This window comes from Sinocyclocheilus grahami, unplaced genomic scaffold (assembly GCF_001515645.1).
Source record: "Sinocyclocheilus grahami isolate Dianchi unplaced genomic scaffold, SAMN03320097.WGS_v1.1 scaffold337.1, whole genome shotgun sequence".
Classification (NCBI taxonomy): domain Eukaryota; kingdom Metazoa; phylum Chordata; class Actinopteri; order Cypriniformes; family Cyprinidae; genus Sinocyclocheilus; species Sinocyclocheilus grahami.
This window is the reverse complement of record NW_015505516.1, coordinates 735,690-759,688: the sequence shown is the minus strand read 5'-3', so window position 1 is coordinate 759,688 and position 23,999 is coordinate 735,690. Positions and strand designations below refer to the sequence as shown.

The 23,999-nt window shown below is 38.5% G+C and overlaps 3 protein-coding genes across 5 annotated transcripts in view; all 3 read right to left on the bottom strand.

The window, feature by feature from the left end:
• The window catches only part of cunh2orf49 (chromosome unknown C2orf49 homolog), a 5,156-nt gene extending 3,319 nt beyond the window's left edge, over positions 1-1,837 (bottom strand). The window contains exons 1-2 of one of the 2 annotated variants that reach the window (XM_016295499.1): positions 1,661-1,837; positions 1,295-1,431 (exon numbers count right to left, since the gene is read on the bottom strand). In XM_016295499.1, coding sequence (XP_016150985.1) covers positions 1,295-1,431; positions 1,661-1,786 — 263 coding nt within the window. In that variant the 5' untranslated portion in view covers positions 1,787-1,837. The remainder of the gene's footprint in view (positions 1-1,294; positions 1,432-1,660) is intronic. The other variant, XM_016295498.1, reaches the window with a different exon arrangement.
• Positions 1,838-2,984: 1,147 nt separating this feature from the next.
• Positions 2,985-4,391, bottom strand: gpr45 (G protein-coupled receptor 45). Its single transcript, XM_016295497.1, has one exon. The coding sequence runs from the start codon at positions 4,291-4,293 to the stop codon at positions 3,166-3,168; it is 1,128 nt and encodes a 375-aa protein (XP_016150983.1). The 5' UTR covers positions 4,294-4,391; the 3' UTR covers positions 2,985-3,165.
• Positions 4,392-20,887: 16,496 nt separating this feature from the next.
• On the bottom strand, positions 20,888-23,776 carry pou3f3a (POU class 3 homeobox 3a). Of its 2 annotated transcripts, none has more exons than XM_016295529.1 (2): positions 21,893-23,776; positions 20,888-21,718 (listed from the first exon to the last, which is right to left on the bottom strand). In XM_016295529.1, exons 1-2 carry the CDS (start codon positions 23,163-23,165, stop codon positions 21,672-21,674), a joined length of 1,320 nt encoding a protein of 439 aa, XP_016151015.1. In that variant the 5' UTR covers positions 23,166-23,776; the 3' UTR covers positions 20,888-21,671. The 2 variants fall into 2 exon arrangements, with proteins under 2 accessions (XP_016151015.1, XP_016151014.1); XM_016295528.1 differs by having other exon boundaries at positions 21,933-23,776.
• Positions 23,777-23,999: the final 223 nt, after the last annotated feature.

The following is a 23,999-nucleotide window of genomic DNA, read 5'->3' as shown; positions in this document are numbered from 1 at the left end:
CTTTCTCTTTGGAGTGTTACAAGCTGATTGTGCATAGATAAGATCTCTGAAGTTGCAAAGACTAAAGTCTCAAAACTAAAGAGATATTCTTTATCAAAGTTAAGACTCTGCCACGCCCCCCTAAAACAGCTCGTTCTAACACGCCCCCACATATCTACCTCACTATGTGGAAATATTTGCATAATGCTGCCCAAATGTGCACGCAAAGAAAGAAGGCGTGGTTTCAGTAACCGCAGTTAGTGTTGAAGCAACATGTCACGAAAGCAAAAACACTTTATTTGGCCTTCCGAAAGTAGATGCATTTAGGAATCTTTAAGATTACTTACAACAGAACAGCAATGCATTTTATGGACGACCGTTTCGTGAACCTAGGAGAGGAGGTCATTCTGACTTTGCTATGACAATCTGGCACTTCTGAATCAGCTACAGTTTTGTTATTAGTTTAAGTATTTGCTATTGACTGCTCAAATGCAGAGTTTTGCGCATCGTGTGTGTGTGTGTGTGAGAGAGAGAGAGAGAGAGCCAGAGAGAGAGAGAACGAGAGAGAGAGCGAGCGGGTCACATCACAGTGGAGTCAGCTGTCTTAACCGTGGCTTGTGTACTGCAAACACATACCAGCTTCATCACTGTGTCTGTCACACGACTCTGTTCCCCTTTCGGGCTCTGTCTTTACATTTATTTTGAAAGCTGAAGCTCGCGATTATGGTAAGGGGCGTTACATTTCTGATGAGTGCTTGCGGTGTTCGGCCAATCACAATGCACTGGGTCAGCTGGCCAATCAGAGCAGACTGCGCTTGTCGGAAGGAGGGACTTTGTAGAAAACTAAGCGTTTGAGAGAGGCGGGGCATAGAGGACCTACAATAATGTACAGTATTTGAAAAATAATGTGTTTTTTGAACATTAAAGCATGTCAACATATTCTGTTACACCAAATACACAAAATAATGATCTTTAAAAAAGCATCATATGACCCCTTTAAAAACAGTTGTGTTCTTTAACATTTTTGTGGAAACATGATGCAATTTTTCAGGATTCTTTAATGAATATAAAGTTCAAAAGAACAGCATTTGTTGTAAATAGAATGTTTTTATAACACTAATTACTGTCACTTTTGATCAATTTAATACATCTGTTCTAAATAAAAGTATTTATTTCTTAAAAACACACACGGAGTAGATTATATTACATATTATATTAGATGTAATAAGTGATAGAATTTTCTTTTGTGGGTGAACTCTTCCTTCAAGCACTACAGCATCATTTCATGTGTGTGAGAGAGTGTGCAGTAAGTTACCTGTGCGCTCTGCGTCGCTCCATCCGCCTCCCCCAGCGGCCGCCGGGCAGATCCCTCTGCGGGAGAGGAATGACATGCCGCAGGTACAGATCTGTGAGCCGCTCGCGGTCCTCTTCATCACCCACCGCTATCTTCCTCTACAACACAACACAGGCACGAGTCACTCGTTTGCTACTGTTCTGACTCATTCCTAGGACATCAGGCATTTTTACTAACGTTAGATCTTATTAAAATATACTTTACAGAAAAGCCTGAGCTCACCAGAAACAACTGAAATATTATTATTATGTTCATATAAGAAACAAGCACGTTTATGCGATGAAGCCTACAGTAACCTGACAGATTTCATGTGGCTCTCAATCTTACCTCGCGTAACATAAGCTGAATGAACTCCTGAGAAAGAAGCTCTGGGTGAAGCAGAAGGTCGATTTTGGAAACATCTCCAGCATTTGATGTGGCGTTTGTCGCTCTGTCTGTCCTGCGCGACGCCATGTTTCTCGTCGATTTCCGGAGAGCGCAGGAACAAGCGCTTTTGTTCTGCGCTTAAGTGACAGGCGTTTAACAGCGTATGCCCAGTACTGCCACCTACAGTAACTTATGACAGTTATTTCATATTTACACCCGCTTTTTTTACATGGATGTACAGCCCCAAAAGAACTTCAATCCATGTTACTGATGAACAGACAATTAATGGGCAAATATTTGGCCGTTTACAGCTATTAGCACTGGCTGATAACCATATCAACTAAACATTTTATTCATTTGTTGTGAATATTGTGTATTTCACTTCATCCGTTTTGTGTAGGCTACTTATTTGCTACCAGGATATGTTATTACATCTATAGGCATTACATCTGCCATCCTCCAATCTGCTTTTTTGACACTGGTATCAGCCTTTGGAAAACACATATCCGTCCCTTTGTTGTTCTTCAGTAGGCCTACTGACAGATTTCTATATTGACAGTATTTATATAGGCCTATAGTCCCAGAGTTACTGATTAAAAAAAGAAATAAAATAAAAAACTAAGATAGACTTTACAGAAAATACCACATTTATGAAGATGATGCATTCCAAATATTTCAGGAATGGTGAAAGTGTCTATGATGATAGTTTTATGAATGTGCATAAGCAAAATTCTTCAGTCAAAGTGGTAAAATGACTGAAAACAGCAAGCAGAAATCATAATTATATTGTAAAAATTAAGAAACAAGAACAATAATTTAGGTTCGACATTTATTATTATTACTATTTTTTTTTATTTGAACGGAAAACAAATTGTGGACAAACAGCATTCAGTTAAAACCTACCAGTCGTGCAGTATCACTTTGGGACTGGTGTTCAAGGCAAACTCAAGATGGTTAACATTACTGACAAGCACAGCTTGAATGTATACCATATATTTGAAATTGATATGAAAAAGGTCAAGGGTTTGTTACCCAGTGGGTTGCACAGACAGATAAAATATACAGCTTGAATGCACTGTAAGTTACTTTGGTTAAAAATGTCAGTCAAATGCATAAAATAAGAATACAATAATAATAAAAAAACTTGCTTAACCATGAACAAATTCTATCAAAAATGTCTAGTAAATCACCAGTTTAGTTACTTTATTTACATTTTTTTCATGTCTTACAAAACTGCAGAACATGTAAAATCTTTCCAACAGAAAAATAAAGAAATTACCGCGTTCAGGAACATATATGAATATTGCTCTGGTGAATTTCAGACAGCAGATGGTGTTTCCTTCATCACTGCAGATTATGGTCGGAGGAGTTATTTGTCAAGTTTTCAATTCATAAGTGTTCTTTGAAAACATGACTTTAAATGTTTCATATCTTAACATTATCTTCATTATACTTTGGTGCAAATCCTAGACAGAAGACTGGGTCTCACTGCTGCACACATAGATGTTGCTGGGTCTTATACGCCTGCGACTTCGCCCGGGAATCTTGGGACAGAGATGACAGGTCTTGGGCATGAACTCCAGGCAGGCTTCACGAAACTTGCGGATTCTCCAACAGTATATCACCGGGTTGAAGACTGCCTTGAGGTAACTCAACCACAGTGCCCCGATGCTGATGGGGTAAAAGGCCGGGCTGAGGTAGAAGCGTCTACTGAACACCGCCAGCAGACTCACCACCGTATGTGGCAGCCAACACACGGAGAAGCCAATGAACAGGATGAGGATGGTGGTGAAGGCCCTGGTTTTAAAACTCATGTCCACGTTGACTTGGGGTCGCTGCAGACCGGTTAAACCCAACTTGCTGACATGGTTAATAGCGACGCTGCCTTCGCTGGTGTGATTATGGATGCGCAGCGCATTGCGTCGAACCGTGTTGAGAATACACAGATAGGAATACAACATCACACCGAATGGAACAAAAAACACAGCGACAGCAAGCAGAACCGCATAACCCCGTTCCGCCAGCGATTCACTGTATCCCAGAATGCACTGCGGTACTTGTGCTCCAATCGCTGCCGTCCTCCAGCCGACCACAGATGGTAGGGACACACAAAGAGACAGAGCCCATGACGCGGCAATAAGAATTTTCGCCCGATGGGGTGTCAGCTTGTCCTGCCGCTGAACTATAATGAGGAACCGATCCACGCTGATGATCAGAAGTATAGACACACCTTCTAGAACAAACAGCCAGTAAAGCATGACGGATATGCGGCAGAATCCTACTCCGAAGCTCCAGTCCGTAGTTGCGAGAGTGACGGCAGTGAATGGCATGCATAGCAGCGACAGCATGATGTCTGAAAAAGCCAGTGTGGCCAGGAGCAGATTAATCGCTGAACGCATGGCTGGTTTCTGATACACTATCAGACACACAATGGCATTGCCAAGAAAACCAATGGTGATCATGAAGATCATGATGGCAGCCAGTGCCACCCTGAGAGTGGTGGGCATAAGGGCAGTATCAGATTCTTGCATCTCAGTTTCTATTGGTTCAAGAAGGCCACAACCCTCCAATGAGCTGCCATTACATGTAAACATGGCAGCTGTTACCAGGTATTATCCATCCAAGGCTGGAAAGTCATAGCTAAATCTTTGCCATGGTCCTGTGAGCTCCCATTAAGTGAAAGACTCTTCTGTAAAACATTACCTGCAACAGAAGAAGATAAGTGTGAGGTATATTAATAACAATGAATATATTCATTTAGGCTGCTGTCAAAAGTTTGGGGTCAGTACCATTTTTTTTAATACTATTATTCAGCAAGGATGGATTCAATTGATCAAGTGACAGTAAAGACATTTAAATTGTTACAAATGTTGAAAATTCAGCTTTGCCATCACAGAAATAAATAAAATAAATTACACTTTAAATAATGACATTTTAAAACATAATTAAATAGGAAGCAATTATTTTAAATTGTAATAATATTTTACAATATTACTGTTTTTACTGTATTTCTGATCAAATAAATGCAGATGCAAAGTGCAACTATATTATCATCCAGCTCATTATAAATCGTTGGATATAAGTATATACAGTATGTAGCAATATATACTATATGGCAAATTTCAGTGGCTTGACTGCTTCTGTCATCACAAAATGTCCACTATATTATTGCCCATCTGCTTAATGCAACTATAAGGCATGATGATATGAAGAAATTATAAACATCAATATAAACAAATGAGAAAAGTGCATCACAAATAAATTTGACTTGACTTGAGGTGTGACTTGCTTTGATTTGAAAGGTTTTTCTAAACATCTATTGTGTTCTGCTGAAGAATGAAAATTATAGAGGTTTAAAATTATAAGATAAGACTTGTTATAGCACTTGCATATCATTGCTCTTTTGTTGATTTGATTGCTTCCATTGTCCTCATTTGTAAGCCGCTTTAAATAAAAGCATCTGCTAAATGTAATGTAAATGTAAAATGACATGAAGGTGAGTAAATAATGACAGATTTTTCTTTTTTGGGTGAACTATCCCTTTAAGAGCACAGAGGCGCAGTCTGTGATAGGATTTTAGTGAGTGACATTTTTATGACAGCACATGAGAATCGCATAAACAGTAAAGACATATGGTGAAAACATTCTTGTAATAATTACATTTTTTGCTTAAACATCTGTAGAGCAATCTGTGCAGAGCACAATATGAGCAATATGGTGAGCATATACAAACCACAATCATCATGTTTACAGATGAAAGAGGGAATGATGCTCACTCAGAGGATGCTGCTGTTGCCATGGTTACACTGGGCTGTTCTTTGCTAAGGATAGTGCAGATATAAAGGGGAATGCAACTTCAATGAATTCATCACACATCTCTGCATGTCATCCTCTGACACCTCCATTATCCTAGAAAAGACCAGAATACCTGCAAAACACACAGCAGGACAGTTGCACATACTAATTTGAGGGCATATTTCTAGCCATATTTCAAGTAGCGATCATGGGTTGGCCAATCAGATTTTCGTGGTTAATGAAATATTGTTCCTTCTCTATGTTTCGTTTACCAAATTGAGAGGGACAGTGGACATTATGGTGCATATATTGAATTTTTTCTCATTGAGCTTTAGAAATATGGCTGTCAATCTATTTAAAAACTCACATGTAATTCCCAGTATATGAAGTCTACAATAAAATACAATCCATTGGGGATTCATAGGTAATTATCAGCATACATTATTTAAGATTTTTGGGCACACGGTGTGGATCAGACACTGGGGTACAGGTGATGACAAAAGGAGATATGACAAACAGAAGCAATCGGAATCAAGTAATAAATTAAAATATCCTATGAAATTTGAAGAATGCTGTTATGTACAATGAAATACACTCTAAAAAATGCTGGGTTGTTTCAACCCAATGTTGGGTCAAATATGGACTAACCCAACTGTTGGGTTAAATTTTGGTTACATTTTTAAATAAGCTTTTTAACCCAACAGTTGGGTTAGTCCATATTTGACCCAACATTGGGTTGAAACAACCCAGCATTTTTTAGAGTGTATAGGATATAAAATGTGTGAAACATATAATAATGGAATAACAACAAAATAAGAATAAATATACAATGAAATATGTTATGAACAATTAAATATTTATTTTGTAGCGTAGAACACAATGCAGTGTATATATATTCATGTAAATTCTGTACAGTCAGTGAGTATGGCAATAAGTGTACAATAAGTTTAGCAACTAAAACAACATCCACAAATCAGTCTCACTAAGTCTTGGTCATGGCTGTCTCTAAGAGTTTGATGTATTAATCAACCCATTCAGCATCCATCTAGCGCCCAAGCCAGTTTTTAGATAGCCATTGGCTTAAGTGTAATTAAAAACAAGAGATTGACCAATATAGCTTTTTGAACAAAACCGATAACAATTATTTGTACGTTTAAGTGTCCAATTGCCAATATGGAAAACAGATTTTTTTAACACAAGGATAAATAAAATAATAAATAATAATAATATCAGCAATAAAATCATGTATAAGACTACTGTATATTATTATTAGCCGATTATTATTATTTTGTTTAACCTGTTTAGTTGCAAATATGCCTGATGGCCCTGCAATTGTAGTTTACTTTCATTGCACACTATTGCCATTTCAATTCTTATTCAATCTTGTCATAAAATATAACGTTACATGCTATATGTCTAGCATTGTTATAACACATTTAATTTAGGCGCAGATGCTTATATGTGAATTAAAAATAAACCAAGAGTGGCGTTAATGTTTATATTGGGTGCTATTTTTAGACACCCACCAAAAATTCATCTTTGCAGCTTATAGGCTACTACAGAACCCATAACCTAAGTGTGAACATCAATCTAAACTAATCTTAAATAGAAAGACTAAAAATGAAGACACTCATATAAAAAGAAAGCAACAATTCAGTCTTTAGCAGCATGTTTTTCAGGAAGATATTCATAGGTTATTCAAACACATAAGCAGAGCACAGTCTTTGCAGTGAGATCTTAATAATGGTTTACAAATGCACGAAAACATTCCGAATTAAATGTTTATAGCTGCAATTTATATATCACACGATAGCAAACAGATATATTCGAATTTAATGTTTTGAAAATGTCTAAGAGTGATATGCATTATAATTGGTTTCAGTATGGCACCCTTGTAATGCATGCATTGATCACACGATACATGTCAACTGATGCAACATTTCAGTTCTCACGTGCGCTCGCGCACTTGCCAGATGTGTCGTGATAAACACAGCCAGATTGTGCGGTGATTTTACCTCTTATGCTCTGAAGTCCGTGTATTTGTTGGGCGGTGAGCCGTGAAAATCCAAAACAGGTGAAGGACAAGATGTTATAGCGGCTGCCGTTGTAGTTTGATTTCAGAAATTTGCCATTGCTGCCACCGATGCGATTTCTTGCTGCATGAAACACAACCGTCGGGGTGTGGAGCTCTGGAGGAGTGACAACGGCAATCAATCACGCCTGTAGTATGAGCTTCATCCTTGAGGATTTCAGAGGCACATGGATGACAAACTGCATCAGGAGGTCACTGACGTATACATACTTAAATATAAAGCTCAACGGTTCAGCCAAAGACGCTCTTGCTAAGAATGTTTTGGCTGCGTAGGGTTTTTGAGTTTGGTTATTCTGTAGGACGAATTGGAGATGTATCAACTTCATTGTAGGTTCAGTGTATTGACTTCTGTGTTCTTGAAAGAAGTACTAGAAATGAGCTGCAGAAATGCTCACCTGAGGCATAAAACCCTTTGTTTGGTTCTAACTGGAACCTTTATGTTGTCTTTAGAAAATATCGAGGTAGAAACATGAGATCAAAGCTGGGCTGCACGCTTTTGTTGTAGGCTAGTCATCTTTTTGCTGTAGATGTAGGCATCATGTCCTTGAAATGTGTTCATTCCACACACACACACATGTAATTAGCTGTCTAAATTGCTACTTATATAAAATAATGTAAAAATGTATATTTATATTTAATTTAAAAACACACCTTACACACTCAAAAGTAAAAGGTCAGTAAGATTTTTGAAAATAAACTAATACTTTTATTCAGCAAGGACGTATTGAATTTATTTACAAAAATATATATATATTTAAAAATTATACTTAAAATGCTGTTTTTAGCTGTGATTTTGGAAAAATACTTATGGTTTGCACAGAATATTGTTGAATGTTGATAATAATAAGAAAGCAGCATGTTAGAATAATTTAATAATGAAGGCTCATGTGACACTGAAGATGGAGTAAAAAGCTGAAAATTCAAACATTGCCAATGCAGGAATAAATAGATTGTTTTTAGATATTAAAATTATAAAAATATTTCACAGCATTACTGTTTTACTGTATTTTTTTATCATAAAATACTTCTTTAAAAAAAGAATATTCTTACAGATACCAAAATGAGAGAGAGAGAGAGAAAGAAAGAGTGTGTGTTCTGGTATACAGCGGGTAAAATAAGTATTGAACATGTCACCAATTTTCCCAGTAAATATATTTTTAAAGCTGCTGTTGACATTAAATTTTCACCAGATGCCGGTAACAACCCAGGTAATCCATACGTACAAAAAACAATAGAAATAATTTCAGAAATGAAGTTATGTGTAATAAAATGGAATGGCACAGGGAAAAAGTATTGAACTACTTAAACATATTTAATACTTCGTACAAAAGCCTTTGTTGGTAATAACAGGATCAATACGCCTCATATGGAGAAACTAGTCGTATGCATTGCTCAGGTATGATTTTGGCCCATTCTTCCACACAAACAGTCTTCAAATCTTGAAGGTTCTGTGGGCCTCTTCTATGAACTCTAATCTTTAGTTCTTTCCATAGATGTTCTATTGGTTTCAAGTCAGGTGATTGGCTGGGCCATTCAGCTTTACTTTCTTTCTCTGAAACCAAATGAGAGTTTCCTTGGCTGTGTGTTTGGGATCATTGTCTCGCTGGAATATCCACCCTTGTTTCATCTTCATCATCCTGGTACTATAGGTGCTGGGACTGAACTAGCTAATATTAATTTCCACTGACAAGGGGCAGGATTGCTTTCTAATTACTGATAGATTTCAGCTGGTGTCTTGGCTTTCCATGCCTTTTTGCACCTCACTTTCTTCATGTGTTCAATACTTTTCCCCTGTGTCATTCTACTTTATTACACAGAACTTAATTTCTGAACTTATTTGTTTTGTTTTGTTTTCTTTGTATGTACTACTTGGGTTGTTATGGACATCTGGTGAACATTTCAAGTCAACAGCACCTTTAAAAATATATTTACTGGGAAAAATGGTGACGTGTTCAATACTTATTTTACCCGCTGTATATGGTTTATGAGGACACAAATGTGTATAATGAGATGGGTACTACAAAGTAAACATGGTTTAAGAGGACACTTCCTGTGTCCCTGTAAACCAAAAGGGTTCAAAAACATACTAAATGGTGTTTTATGAAATTCAAAAATTGCCAGTAGTTTTCTGTAAGGGTGTAGGACAATAGAAAATACAGTTTGTACAGTATAAAAACTATTATGCCTATGGAGAGTCCCCGTAAACCACAAATGCAGGTGTGTGTGTGTGTGCGTGTGTATAGTTTGCAAATGAGACTCTATTTGCCCCAAGGACTGTTTTATCTATACACAATGATTTCACAATGATATAATATAAGATAAGGATATTTTCATGCAATACACACACAAATCTGTTAATGTTAGATTTGTGAAAAAACAAACAAAAAAACATGCTGATTTATGAGAATTTCAAACTAGCACAAATGATCTAAGTGTTGCCTTTAATTTTTTTAATTTAAAATTCTTTAATTTAATAGTAATAGTTTCAAATTATTATATTTTTATATATATTTCTCGATATTCACAAGGATGATTTAAAATATTTGTTCTTCACAAGTGAGGTCAAACCTGTACACATGCAAACGAGCAGAGTGTGATGATTTTTATGCAAAGGTGGTGAAATGTAGATGACACAAAAACACAAATCCAAATGTTTCATCCTGCTGTATTGGATGATGCAGGATTGAGAGTGACACTGCTATTGGCCTCTGAGATCTCGAGATGAATGTTTTGTGACTGTCACCAGGTCAACCTCTCCATTTCTGGTCTGTCAATAATGGAACACTGTGTGCTCTATAGAACCTCGCTCTTACACTTTGATGCTCACTGAGATGTCACATCACAAAATCACAACAAGCCCACATGAGGATGACTCACATGCTCTCTCTCTCTCTCTCTCAAAAAAAAAAAAAAGATTTCAAATACCTGCAGCTAAATGAAATTACTCATAGGAACTAATTTTCATTCATTTGAAGTATTCAGATATAAACTGAGAAATGACATTAACATGACCTTCATACATTATTGCATCCATATAAGTGCTGGTGTTGCCTGTGTTCGCTTTAAATCAAAACAGTTTAGTCACGCTGAGTTAAGTTGTTGCTTTGTGAATCTGAAAATACCATTTGTCTGTACAACTTGAGTAAAATGCTCAACAACAATGCGTGTGAAATGAAATAGCAGATTATTAGTGAATAATGCACCAACCACTTCCACTAATTGATTCTAATAAAAGATGACAATGTGTTATGTACTGTCAATATTGATTAGTGGTGTGTTGGTTTGTTTTTTGACATCATTAATTTAAAATAATGGAAACATATATGACATGGAATATGCTGTTGGAATCATAATGCATGCAGTTCTGTGTCAGAACCGAAGATGGCAACATTGTCCAGCTGATAAGTGCACAGTTCAACAGCAGCTTCTCTTCCATCTGTATGATGAACAATGCAGTATATAACACATATTATAAGCAAAACTTTGACTAATAATCATTACTGAATTATGAGCATGAATCTTTAAATATAATTAAACACAAGCACATGTGTACATACGCTTTTTTAATTAAAGTTAGACTCGCAAGAGTGTTTTGTCGAATATTAATAATAATACTGAAACTTGAAAATGTAATAAAGCTTTAATAAAGATTTATGACAGCATTTTAAACAGTCTCATTATCCAGACTGCCCAAGATGATTTCTGTGTCAATACTAAGGGACTGGGACTCAAGGGATTAGTTCTTCCAAAAATGAAATTTCTGTCATCATTTACTCACTTTCGTCAGTGGAACAAACAAGGATTTATTTATACCAGAATGTCTGCGGTGGTTTCAGTGAATAACACCAAAAAGTTTTATTTGTTTCTCACACAAAGCTGTTTTCAGAAGACTTGGAATATACTGCATGCATCATACTGACTACTTTTAAGATGCTTTAATGATATTTGTGTCTTTTATAGAGCTTAGCAGTCTGTGGTCCCCATCCACTTTCATTGTGGAAAAGAGCAGCTCAGACATTCTGATAAATATCTTCTTTTGTGTTCCACAGAAGATGATTCAATGAAATTAGATAATGATTCATTTTAATTTTAGGTGAGATATCTTTTAACATAAATAAAACAGTTTAAATTCATTATTATCAAGTCATTACTTGAATGGTAAATTCAAAAGGTGTTTTTTTTTTCATTTAGTGTGTTGAGTGTAAATAACACTTCTAATATACACCTTTGCCTGTGTATGAGGTGACTACAAAGGCACACTTGTCTAAATTGGCATCAAACCAGCAGCCTGATATGCCCATCAAGCGTTACAGAGCACACACTCTATATCCGGCGCTGGTGTACAGGTATGCTGATCACGCAGACTGACACTGGCGCTACGAGAGCTCATCTCCCTGTCAATTACCTCTCAGATGTTTGCTCTAATGCCATCTCAAAAGAGCTGCTCTAATCCGCCAACCCACACTCAAAAAAGCACATTTGAGGAGCACAAGAATTTTCCTCAGTATAAATGGATACAGGTGAAGAGATGCAGACACTGAAGGATTGCTTTATGAATAACCGAATGACATTTCGTTTTTAATGGCAGTCAATGAATAGGGATACAATTAATTATGCTGGGCTATTATTCAGGGTTCTGTATATAATATTTTCTGGCCTTTCACAAGATTTTGTTCTTATAAAGCAGTTTTGCATCTGTAATATACACAAAATAGCCTTAGAACAAGGATAAATGGAATAATTTTGCACTTTGAGTAAATAAAGATGCCACAATAAAGTCACAGCGTGAGGACTGTGCATTATTTATGTATTGATTGACTGATTGATTGTCTTAAAGAAATACAGTGAGGTACAAAAGTCTGAAAATTCATTGTAAATCTGGGAATTGAAGGTTTATATATAGCCTATATATATATATATATATATATATATATATACACACACAGTATGTATATATATTTAGCAGATGCTTTTATCCAAAGACTTTCACAATTGAGGAATACAACAATTTAATTCAACAATTCACCAGAAAGATCCAAATAAACTTAATAAGTGCTTGAGAAGTGCACTTAGACATTTCTTTCTTTCTTTCTTACTTTCTTGCTTTCTGTCTTTCTTTCTTGCTTGCCAAATAAATACAGTGGCGTACAAAAGTCTGAAACTTCATTGTAAAAAGATTTAAAGTTTACTTAGACATGGAAATAAACAAAGTTTTAGGCTTTTGAGAATTTTTCATCCTAGAAGGAAAAATGACTGATTTCTCATTTTAAATAAATGAAGAAAAATGCTAAATCATAGTATGAGAATTGCTTTTTTTGTTGTTGTTATTTTTATCTATCTATCTATCTATCTATCTATCTATCTATCTATCTATCTATCTATCTATCTATCTATCTATCGATCGATCGATCGATCGATCGATCGATCGATCTATCTATCTATCTATCTATCTATCTATCTATCTATCTATCTATCTATCTATCTATCTATCTATCTATCTATCTGTCTGTCTGTCTATCTATCAGAAGGAAATATTGTGGGGTCCGAAGGTATTAAATTAGAAAATGGTAAAGTAGTCTAAGACTTTTAGACTCCACTGCACCTGCCCACGCATTTGTATTTATATGATGATATGAAGATATACGGGTAGCACTACACTGTAGAGAAAAAGGTTGACAAATTGAGATGAGGCTAGATATCTAAGATTAACAGTAAGAGGATCCAAACTCCTACACTTACATCTGTCCCTCATCTGGTGCTCATTTATCAGCTCTCTTCACAGCCCTCGTCAGAAGACAAACGTCTCTCTCAGGTGTGGGTGAAAATGAGGAGAGGTGCAGGTATTAGTCAGTGTTTTGCACGATCTAATCTGCATTCGTCATCAGCACAGCCACAGTTTTCAAAGTCAGTCGCTGGCTGACAGCTGCGTCTCTATGACAACTGTCCCTCTAGAGTTTGACCGCAACCCAGCCACTTAACACTTCCACCCTCAGGGGGGCCTAATGGACAGGTGCCCACTCCCTCTCCGTCTCTCCAGCTCTGAGGTGCCATTACACCTCCTGCTGTTTTAACACTGTCCCTTTTCCTTGCCATCATACATCTGGTAGAGCTGTGCTTAGAGTCACTTTCACTTAGACACGCCCCCTCCTAACGAGTCCATTCATTAGCAGCCAGCGGGTAAAGGGAGAAAACGACTTGAGGCGACGAGAAATCGAAACAAATCGGCGGGCCGTATCAATTAGGGGCAATATTTCTGGTCTGTAATTGCAGATGTGATTAGAGGCAGAGTGCTGGCCGAGGAAGTGTAATTCACCATTTAACAAACCACTGAAGGGACACCTGCCTGTTGTGGCTGCGTAGGTTAATAATTCCTGCACTCTTGTAGCTTGTTTGCATGGTTAAAGGACATATGCAGACATCTTTGCTCTCAGTTGGAAACTCATTAATGACTTAACCCAGTGGTTCCCAAACCTGTCCTGGAGGCCCCCCTGCCCTGCACCTTTTGTATGTCTCCCTTATTTAACAAACCTGATTCCACTCATCAGCTCTTTAGTAGAGACTGCAAGAACTAAATTGGGTGTGTCTGATTAGGGAGACATACAAAATGTGCAGGGCAGGGGGTCCTCCAGGACAGGTTTGGGAACCACTGTATTTAACCTGTAGCATAATCTCAAACAGAAGAACCATGACTGCATACATCCATGTGAAAACTTGACTTTCACAGCTCAAAGCTTAAACACATTTAAAGGGCTAGTTCACCTAGACATGAAAATTCTGTCATCATTCACTCACCCTCGTGTCCTTCAAAACCTTTATGTCTTTCTTTCTCTTTTTGCAATATAATGCCATTGGAAAAAGTGCCTCTGTATCTATATTAACTCCAAAAACATATCTATTCACAGCACAGAATGAACGCTGGTGTCAGTAGAATACCAACAACTTTTATTTTGATGAATTAAGGCAGAATTATCGCATTAATAAAGACTTATTTTCATGTGAGGCTTTTACCGTCGTACACGATTCAGCATAATCAGCTCTATATGTAGGCCTATGGCTTTTCTGACATGGTAAACTTGCTTAGTAGCTCACCTGGTATGGCACTGCACCTGTGCCGCGGAGTTCTTTGAAACACTAGGCAAGATAAATGAACTTAAAGACTCGTAGAAGCAAGCTAAAATATCATGTTTTCTTTTGCACATGGGGGTTTATTCGTTTGCCTTTCTTTGTTAATTCTATCAGTTAGGTTTGGTAGGTTATTTTCAAACAGCAGTAGAGCATTAATCTTTAACGCTATTCATCAGACATTTAATTACCCACTGGACATTTCACTTTGACAGTGTCGTGAAACGTGCAAGAAGCAATTCCAAGCTTGGTTGGTAATTGGGGATGTCAAGACAAGCACCAAAAATGGTCGTCCATATCATTTGTGCTATATTTGAATTTTTTTAAAAAGCTATATGATATAGCTTGAAGGTGAGTAACTGACGCCAGTCTCTTTCAAAACGTGCAAATGTGCGAATACTGCTTTCTTTGTAATTAAATTAAGTGACACTTATCCAAGTTGTTGTTGTCTTAATGTAGCCTAAATCTATTAAATCTATATTCTAAATATCTACAGTGGACTACAACACTTCCATGCTAGAAAAAACAGCTGAATGAGGCACATTTGGATTCACAATCTTTTAGTTTCCCCCCTCCTCTGTGGCCTGGTGGCTTAATATGAGTATTTATTCTCTTCACTGGGCATTGCCCTCATATTCTCTAACAGCTTCGGTGGCTTGAGTCGTGGATTAGGCCTACAGATCGCTCTGAATATTCCTAAATCATGTAATTTATTTAGCATAGCCTCTCATACAAATCCCTGTACAGATATTCTTACAGTTTGTGGCCTGTAAGATCATGATTGAACCGTTATGCTTTGTCGGGTTGCTACAAATCCAGTTTTGGACTCATACAGATGTTGAGATGGCTTTGATCAGATATTTGATCTTCAAAAGATTGTTGAAAGGATAATTGAATTATAAGTAGGCCTACTCTATGCAACGTCGATTCCACATATTGGTGAATAGCTCATGCTAGATGTTCTCACTGAGGGAGGACATTAAATTGCTTTCGCTGTAATTGAACTAGAGAGATGCACCTTAAGGAAGTGTTAATCTTGATAAATCATCTCAATGATTTAATAATATTCGACTCAATTTCAAAGCCAGTAGGGGGCAGTGAAGATCAGTGTGTGGAATTATCACTGTAGGCCTATATCACAGTGACATAAAAACAATACAAACCAGGGACCTGTTTTGCACATCATCTGTCAATATGATGAACTTGTTAATTCAAGCACTTCCGCTTCATTCGAAACGTCCGGCCCTATCAGTAACACCACCTCTGCTCCATCTGGTCGTGTTCAGTCAAAAGCTATTTTGTTAAACGGAAGGAATTCATTGCTCAGAAAAACACACAAAGATAAATACTCTCATATACACACATGTGGCAGACTTCAGATGCAGCAGGTGAAACATGAGCCCGTGAGACTCAGGAATGAGACAGGAAAGAGCCACATAGACTTCCTCTCCCCCTTCCCATGCAGCCAAAGTGCTGGGTCTGAATATAAAACAGTAGCACTGCCAGTCTGCTCCACAGCAATCTGCATTAAGATGAACTGGAATTAGAAAGCAGGTTAAACCAATAATAAAGGAAAAAGAGTGTTGTGCTCTTTATTGTTCTTTCTTGTTTAATTGTCATATAATTAGCATTTTAGCTCAATCAACAGTATCAATCATAATCATTTCCACTAAATGACTTAATAAATAAATGAATAGTAATAATAATAATACAAAAATGAGGGGAATTTTTTTGTTGTTGACATATTGTTTATATCATATGGCTGAACTGTTGAAAAGTATTTTAGCATTTATGAATTGGCCCCATTCACTTCCAATGCACGTGCCTCACTGTAACTAAAGAAAAGGGACGTTTAAAATTAAAATGAGTTTTTTTTCCCCAACATTCAATTCAACAGTATGTCACAAATGCTGTTGATTGAGCTTATTTCAAGAACACGAACAATTGCGATCACTTCAGATCTTGGATTACTTCAGATTATACGAACCCTAGACATCTTTTGAAGTATCTGCCACTGAACGGCCTCACAAGGCTCAGAGGGCAAGAGGGCAAGGCTGCTGGGGTGAGAGGGTGGGAACAGTTACGCAATCAACACACTTCAACCGGACTGCAATTCTCAGCAGGCCCAACCACGTTAATCAGTGTTTGTTTCCTGTAGAGTCTGGTGTTGCAATGTGGCAATAATTAACAGCAAACACAGGATAACAGAAACCCCACTGTTATAAATATGACATCTGAGAGAAAATTTGTACCGGAGCGTGTGACAGCAGAAATAAGAGGACCATAAAAAGGTGGCAGAAGTTTGTGTTTATTTCTGTTTAGGTGAACGTGTGGCTTGGGTTAGTAAGGAAGAATACAGCACTATAACGCATTATGTCATGATTATGCGTGTACATTGTGTGTGTGTGTGTGATGTTTCTTTTACCTTTTTGGGGGCCTCAAGGGTATAATGGCTAACTTCAAATACCTGTGTCCAATTGTAAGTAATCTATTAAACCACAGAGCCCACAGCTTATTTCCCCTCTGCTTCACATCCTCCAGTTAATGTGATAGGTACAACAAAAGCAGGGACACCTTTCACCTCCTGTTCTCTACTTGCGTCTTTCATTCTCTCTCACACACACTCATATCCATATTTAAGATGGCTGCCTATCGAATTAACTGCTTTCATTCAAAGCGCTTCTTAACCGGCGACGTCTGAGCTGGAAAGTGTGTTAGACTCACTTGGTATTACTAATGTGGAGATTTAATGATTTAGGCTCTGGCGCTCTGGCCCTTGCCACGTGTGGAGTCAGTTTGTTGCTAAGCATTTGAATGTGTGCCTTCGGCCCCCCACTTCCTCAAGTTCCAGGGGCCGGTCAGAGGCAGCGATGCGTTGGCCGTCAGCCCCCCGTACTCCTCAATGGGCAGGCTCTGACATGCTGTCACCTTGGCAACTGCTGCCAGGGTAATGTGGCTGGCAGGCTAACTGACCTCGGCTGGCAGTGTGCCATGAGCTTGCAGCAGGTGTGTGACAGTGAAGGTCCCTTGGCCGCTAATCCAGCCGTCTTGTATAGCCTCGGACCACATCTATTGGCCGAAGGTCTGATGGGAATTGTAAGAAAAGAAAACGCTATGCTGTGTAGTGAGACAGGGTTAGATCACTGGCTGGTCTGGGGAGAACAAAAAAAGCAGCTTTTAAGAAATTAGAAATAAGTACATCACTAGGAACATTTGAATTATATCTCTGTATCTCTACACTTGTGTACACTAGGTAAACATATGCAGTTGAATAGCTTTATAAGAGGCATTTAAAGGTTAGTCTTAGGTGTGATTACTTTTTTTGCATTTCTGATTTGATCGTATTTATTTTTATTTTATTAGTATAATTGTGTAATTTTAAATAAATTAAATCTCATATAGGCCTATCCAAAAAGGATATAAAGATTGTAGCAATATGTTATTTTGAACGTTTTCGGAGATAGGCTTACTTCAGCACGCATTTTTCTTATTATGATTAATGTTGTTTGAAAACTTCATTCAGTATTGTTTTGTGGATAACATGGTTTGATATTGATACTCTATTCATGCAGGAGGGAATTCCAAAAGATGGCGCTAAAGAAATATGGGAGGGTACGATTCCTTTTCTATGGTCCCATGTATTTGGGTAAATTTAACCCTTTAATTTTTATAAATATGATCTAAAAAAAAAAAAAGATTTAAATTCGACTTCATTTTAATTGTTACAATTTGAGTTACACAAATTTGACTCGTGAAGAAAACTCCGAGTTCAGAAATATTTTTCTTATTATGACTGCATATAGGCTAGTTAATACGTAAAATACCCACACAGAACAAAGCAAATATCAAATAAAAAGTCCTAGATGTGGAAATAAAAATAAAATTAGTTTGCGTATTATGGTGTGCGTGTACTGTTTGAAATGTTTATTTATTTATATGTTTAATTATTTTTGATACTTTTAGCCTGTTTTATTTGGTAGGCTACAATAGATCTAAGAGACGATAAATAGACGTACGCGTGTATTTTCAAATGTAAAGATAGGAATTCTCACAGTTTTATAGCCTATTGCGCAATTCAGGGTCTAACACATAAGAAAGAAGAAGAACTCATTTTCATAATCACATCACTCAGAATCATTAGTTATATTTGTGAGTTTAACTGAGGAGGTACAGCCGATGTCTTTTCATATTCATTTGAAGGTTGGTTGGTTTACTTTGGAAACTTTTAAAATATACTTTAAAAAAAAATATTTTTGCATATTGTAAAGCTCAAAATTAAAGCGAGTTAACAGTAATATAATCAGCCTAATAAATCTCTTTATTTTCATTCTTTTTATCACTGCTTATCATAAACTTTGTGATAAAAGTGCATTTTAGACAGAAACAGAAAGCTTTACAACTCCATTATTCTGGGTGTGTGAGCGATGCTATTAATATTGAGTATATTGCATGAAGGGTGGGGCGTGTGCTTATAACCACAGGTTGAATTTCGTTGCCACGCAACGGATGTACGGTAAATCATCCGCGAAATTTAAATCTTCAAGAGAAGAACCGTGTGTTTGGCTGAATAGTCACTACCACACAAACGTTATACGGAGAAAAAAAAAATCAGCTGCACTCCCAAGTCTCAACAGAAGCGTCGTTCGTTCAGCTGGAAGGTTAGTGTTGCGCCTTAGCTGAAAAGAGTGCAAAGCCAGCTATTTCAAACACAGCAGAAGTGAATACAAATGGGGGAAATTGTCAAACTTGTCTTGATGAAAATTAAGGGCCAACAGTTGTGCTATTCCCAGCAGAAACGGTCGGTTTACAGAAAAAAAGCAATTCAGTCCCACAATCGCTTTTGCACGCTTTTACATTGCAATCTGATGGAAGGATCTAGGCCCTTTTGCACTCAGAGAGCTACGTGGCACGCATACGAATTTCCATGCATACAAATGCGCTCCTGCTTTAGAGCGCGCGCGGAATGGATTCCAAATTACGTCACTCGCTGAACGGGACGCTCGTGCTTTTTTCCAATTTCAATTCGAAAACAAATAAAAGCATTTTACGAAATGAACGTTCCCGAAATGAAGCCAAATAAATCAATTGTTTGCTGAAGGCACGCTAATTTAATATGATGTATTTGAATTACAATAAATGCAATTTTGCAGTTTGTTCTCTGCTAGGATATTGCAGTAGTTTTATTCAGTTCAGTTTACTGAAATGACCCGGACTGAACAATAAAAGAATGTCCTGAAATTCTACAAAGAATGCGGTAAATAATCACGTCGCTGGTAATCATGATTTATGATTCATGAACACTAAGAAACTTTCAAGATATTCTAGTGGTATTACAAAATATGGAAATTATTACTCTGGTTTAATGGGGACAAGAGTTTTGAAAAGGATGAGTAGTAGTGCAACACATTTCCATGTCTCTATGATTTATAACAGGCTATTTATACCTAGAGTCATTTCTTTGTCTTTTTTAGAAGAAAGAAGGCCTCAGAATGTTTTGATAATTTATATTCAGTTGAGAGGAAAACAATCTAAATCAAAATAGTGTATGTCAGCTGGTATAATGCGTAATATGTATAATTGGTACAATACGAAAACAGTATAACTGATCAGGTTTGGGATACCCCGCACTATTTGGAGTCTCAGACAATCTTTAACTCATGACGGAGAAGTTTTATAATAAAATGAAAAATGTATTACATTATTTGTTTTTGCAACGACGACGTGAAGCTTATCTTTACTTGATAGCTCTTGACAGTATATAGACAATTACATGGCATGATGGTTTCTTTTGTTTTTCAAAGAAAAAAACACGAAAGCATATACAGAAACACACGCTAACAGAAAGAAAAAAATAAGACAATAAGGAAATATGACAATGCATGGTGAAAACATTTGGGAAGTTCTCACACTTCCATATTTAGGCCAAGGGTCAGAAGATCGAGGAGAAAAGATACTCTTCTAAATTCCCTTTGTATACATTTCAGAAACTGTCTCTGTATTTGCCTAGACGAAACGTCAGACAAATCTTAATGTGTTTCAATTTAGAAAGAAGTTTCATTTTTAAACAAAATTGAAAGAAAGAAAGAAAGTTGCACCGATGCATCTGAAAGCTATCAGATTTATTGTTCTCATTCACTTCTCGCTGAGTCAGTACTGAACTTAAATAACAACCACGGGGGAAACGGTTTGACAACGGTTTGTTTCAGCTTCGTCAATGTGTTTGTGTACAATATCTGTATATAATAACAAGTGTAATACTAACAGTATAAAATAGAATCAATATTTAAAACGGCAGGGGGAAGGCCTACAAGAGATGCTACTAGGTTGAAAGTCATCACAGCGCGCAACAAATCTGTCATTGCTCCTGAAAATATTTTGAAATTGATTTTAGTGAAAATATAAAGCAAATCATTTAAATCAACACAGAGAATTCATATTGCCAAATTTACACAGACATGTTATCAAAAACCCACCCAAAAAAATCTGCCTGGAAAAAGCAGTGAAGAGAGGGCAATATCCACGATTATTCAGCCAAACAACAACAAAAAGTGTTTACAAGGGGTCGGCTGAAATTGGAAAATAAGTGCAGCTTGAGAGTAATCAATCTTTTTTTTTTTTCTTTCTTACGAGTTTTCTCTGTGTAAAAGCTATTGACAGGAGTGTGGTCCACAAAAATACTATGAAATAGAAAAGGTGTAGTTTGTTGCACATAATGCAATTCCGTTTTGTTAAAATGAGTAATATAATTCCTGTGCGTAAAATTGATACGTGTCCTGGGGTAAATTGTTCCACTGTTTAATATTTAATGTTTGTCTGCATTGATCCATGTCCTTGGGAGTTATTTTATCATTTCAATCCATAAAGTCGATGTTGGCTTTGGGCTGGTTATGATTTCGGTGTCAGTGCACCAGAATCTCCTGGCCATACGAGCTCGCAGTTGTCACGTTGTGGTTGCTGTCCGGTTCATCTTTCAAACTTGCACCTTTTAAGTAATCTATCACAAAACTCCCCTGAAACACAGAGCAAACAGAGTCATTTAAACGTTAGGGACATTGGAGGATAAAACGAAGAGCTTTTAAAGATTTTAGTCTCGGCTTCTCTCGTAATTTACATAGAATATTTGTGATATCTTGCTGACTTGAAGTGTATATAAAATGATTTGTTCTACGTCTCAGTGAACATACGTTTGCAGTCCATGGACGGAGGCGGTGTGTCTGCACTCACGTTGCCGGCATGGGTGTACACGTCCTCGGGCGTCTGAGGGACCCCGGGCGGCGTCATCCTCTTCTCCTTCTGCCTTCGGTTGCAGAACCATACCCGAACCACCTCCTTTTCCAGCTGGAGGTTGTCCGCCAGAGAGGATATCTCCTGCGCTGCCGGTTTGGGGCATTTCAAGAAATGGCTCTCCAAGGCTCCCTTCACGCTCACCTCGATGGAGGTGCGCTTCTTTCGTTTCCTGCCTTGAGCTGCTATTTTGTCGATGCTGGTGGGATTCCCCGTGGTCGAGTCGGCCTCCTCCAGCCACTTGTTCAGCAGCGGCTTGAGTTTGCACATGTTTTTAAAGCTCAGCTGGAGAGCCTCGAACCTGCAAATGGTGGTCTGCGAGAAAACGTTTCCGTAAAGAGTTCCCAGCGCTAGCCCGACGTCGGCTTGAGTAAAACCCAGTTTGATCCGACGCTGCTTAAACTGTTTGGCAAACTGCTCCAGGTCGTCGGAGGTCGGCGCGTCCTCGTCTGAGTGCGAGTCGTGGCTGTTGACTCCCGCATGGTGCTGCTGGTGGTGGAGGTGGTGAGTGTGCTGCTGCTGCTGATGATGGTGGTGGTGATGATGGTGATCCATTTCTGGCGAGTCTCCTCGCATCAGCCCCGGGTGGACTAAACTCCCGGGGGGGTTCAGCATCCCGTTGACTGTGAAGCCACCCGGCTGGGAATAAATGAGAGACTGCTGGGACTGCTGCTGGCCTCCGGTGATGGTGGGGATGTGGGAGGCTGTGGTGCCACCCCATGCGCTTTGGTGCGACTGGTGAGCCCCTAAATGTGAGGCTCTGTGGTGCAGCGCGGTGCTAGAGTGTAGGTCTTCTCTGTTTGAACTGTTCTTCACGTCTTGTTGCTGTGGGCTCCCGGCCATGCCAACTGGGCTGGAGGACCAAGGGGAGCCGGCTTCTGCCGCTGCAGCGGCTGCGGCGGCGGCGGCAGCGGCAGCCGCATGTGGCAGTGAGGTAACCCACTGATGGGCATGGCTCAGCATGTGCCCCCCGTTACTGGCCGTCATGGCTCCTTGCATGAAGTCACTCTGCACCATCTTGACTACGGGGTCTCCTCTGTAACCTCCCGACACCGATGTTACGGCACCGCTTCCCGGTTGCATGCCACCACCTCTGGACTCCGAGTGCACGATCGAGGCTGATGAGAGAATGCTGTTGCTGGCCAGGTAAGGATTGGAAGCCGCTGTGGCCATCCCCCCTCACCACTTTGAACAATTCTACTTATTATTCCCCCTCCCCGTATTGCCGTAACTTTTTTCCAAGCCTCGAAGGCACGCACTATTTCATGAATTATTCAAGCTGGAAAAGTATGCGTGGTATTTTGATTCGGTCCACCGACAGCACGGCAAATGATGGCCAAAATATATCCGTCAAACCCTCCTTTTATCAGAAGCAAAAGGAGAAAGAAATACCTTCAGCGTAGAAATCCACATTATGCATGGAAGTTGTTTTTACCAAGCATTCCGTTCTTAATGTCATTGTCTTAAAGGCCACTCATGTAACCAAAAAGTTCTTCTTCACATCAACTTCTCGTGACGATTACACAAATCCCACATCGAACTTCATCGCGCGCTCTCTTGACTTGATGTGAAGGCTTATCAGAAGAAGGCGCTCCTTTGTAAACTTCACTCTTATCCCGCAACCCACAAGGCGTTTTCTTACCGAGTCTTGCTTCTCATATTTCTTCTTCTCACAGAGTCCATCTGACGTTAATCTTCAATACGTTCAACTGCACTCAACCCTATTAAATGCCCGCGCAATGGAGAGCTTTCACTGTCCTCGCTCGCTCCGTTCCTCTCTCTGAGCGCGAGAGCACGCGAATGTTTACGTTCAGCCCCCGCGTGCGCACACCATCCACATCCTTCACCCAATTACCGCGAGGAAGTTTCTGCGAGATTGATGCTCATTGGATATCCTCCGGGAGAGTGACAGATCTTAGGGCACAGCTAAGAAATCACGTCAAGGCGTTGCAATTTGCTATATCTAATTTGGAGATGTCAACATACGAATAAAAGTGACTAGACCTT

What these genes read in the sequence shown, in the direction of transcription:
- gpr45 (XM_016295497.1), bottom strand. Translation starts at nt 4,293, where the DNA reads ATGTTTACATGTAATGGCAGCTCATTGGAGGGTTGTGGCCTTCTTGAA.
- pou3f3a (XM_016295528.1), bottom strand. Translation starts at nt 23,165, where the DNA reads ATGGCCACAGCGGCTTCCAATCCTTACCTGGCCAGCAACAGCATTCTC. An exon ending in TGTACACCCATGCCGGCAAC is followed by an intron (nt 21,719 to 21,932) that starts GTGAGTGCAGAC and finishes TCTGTGTTTCAG; the next exon opens with GGGAGTTTTGTGATAGATTA.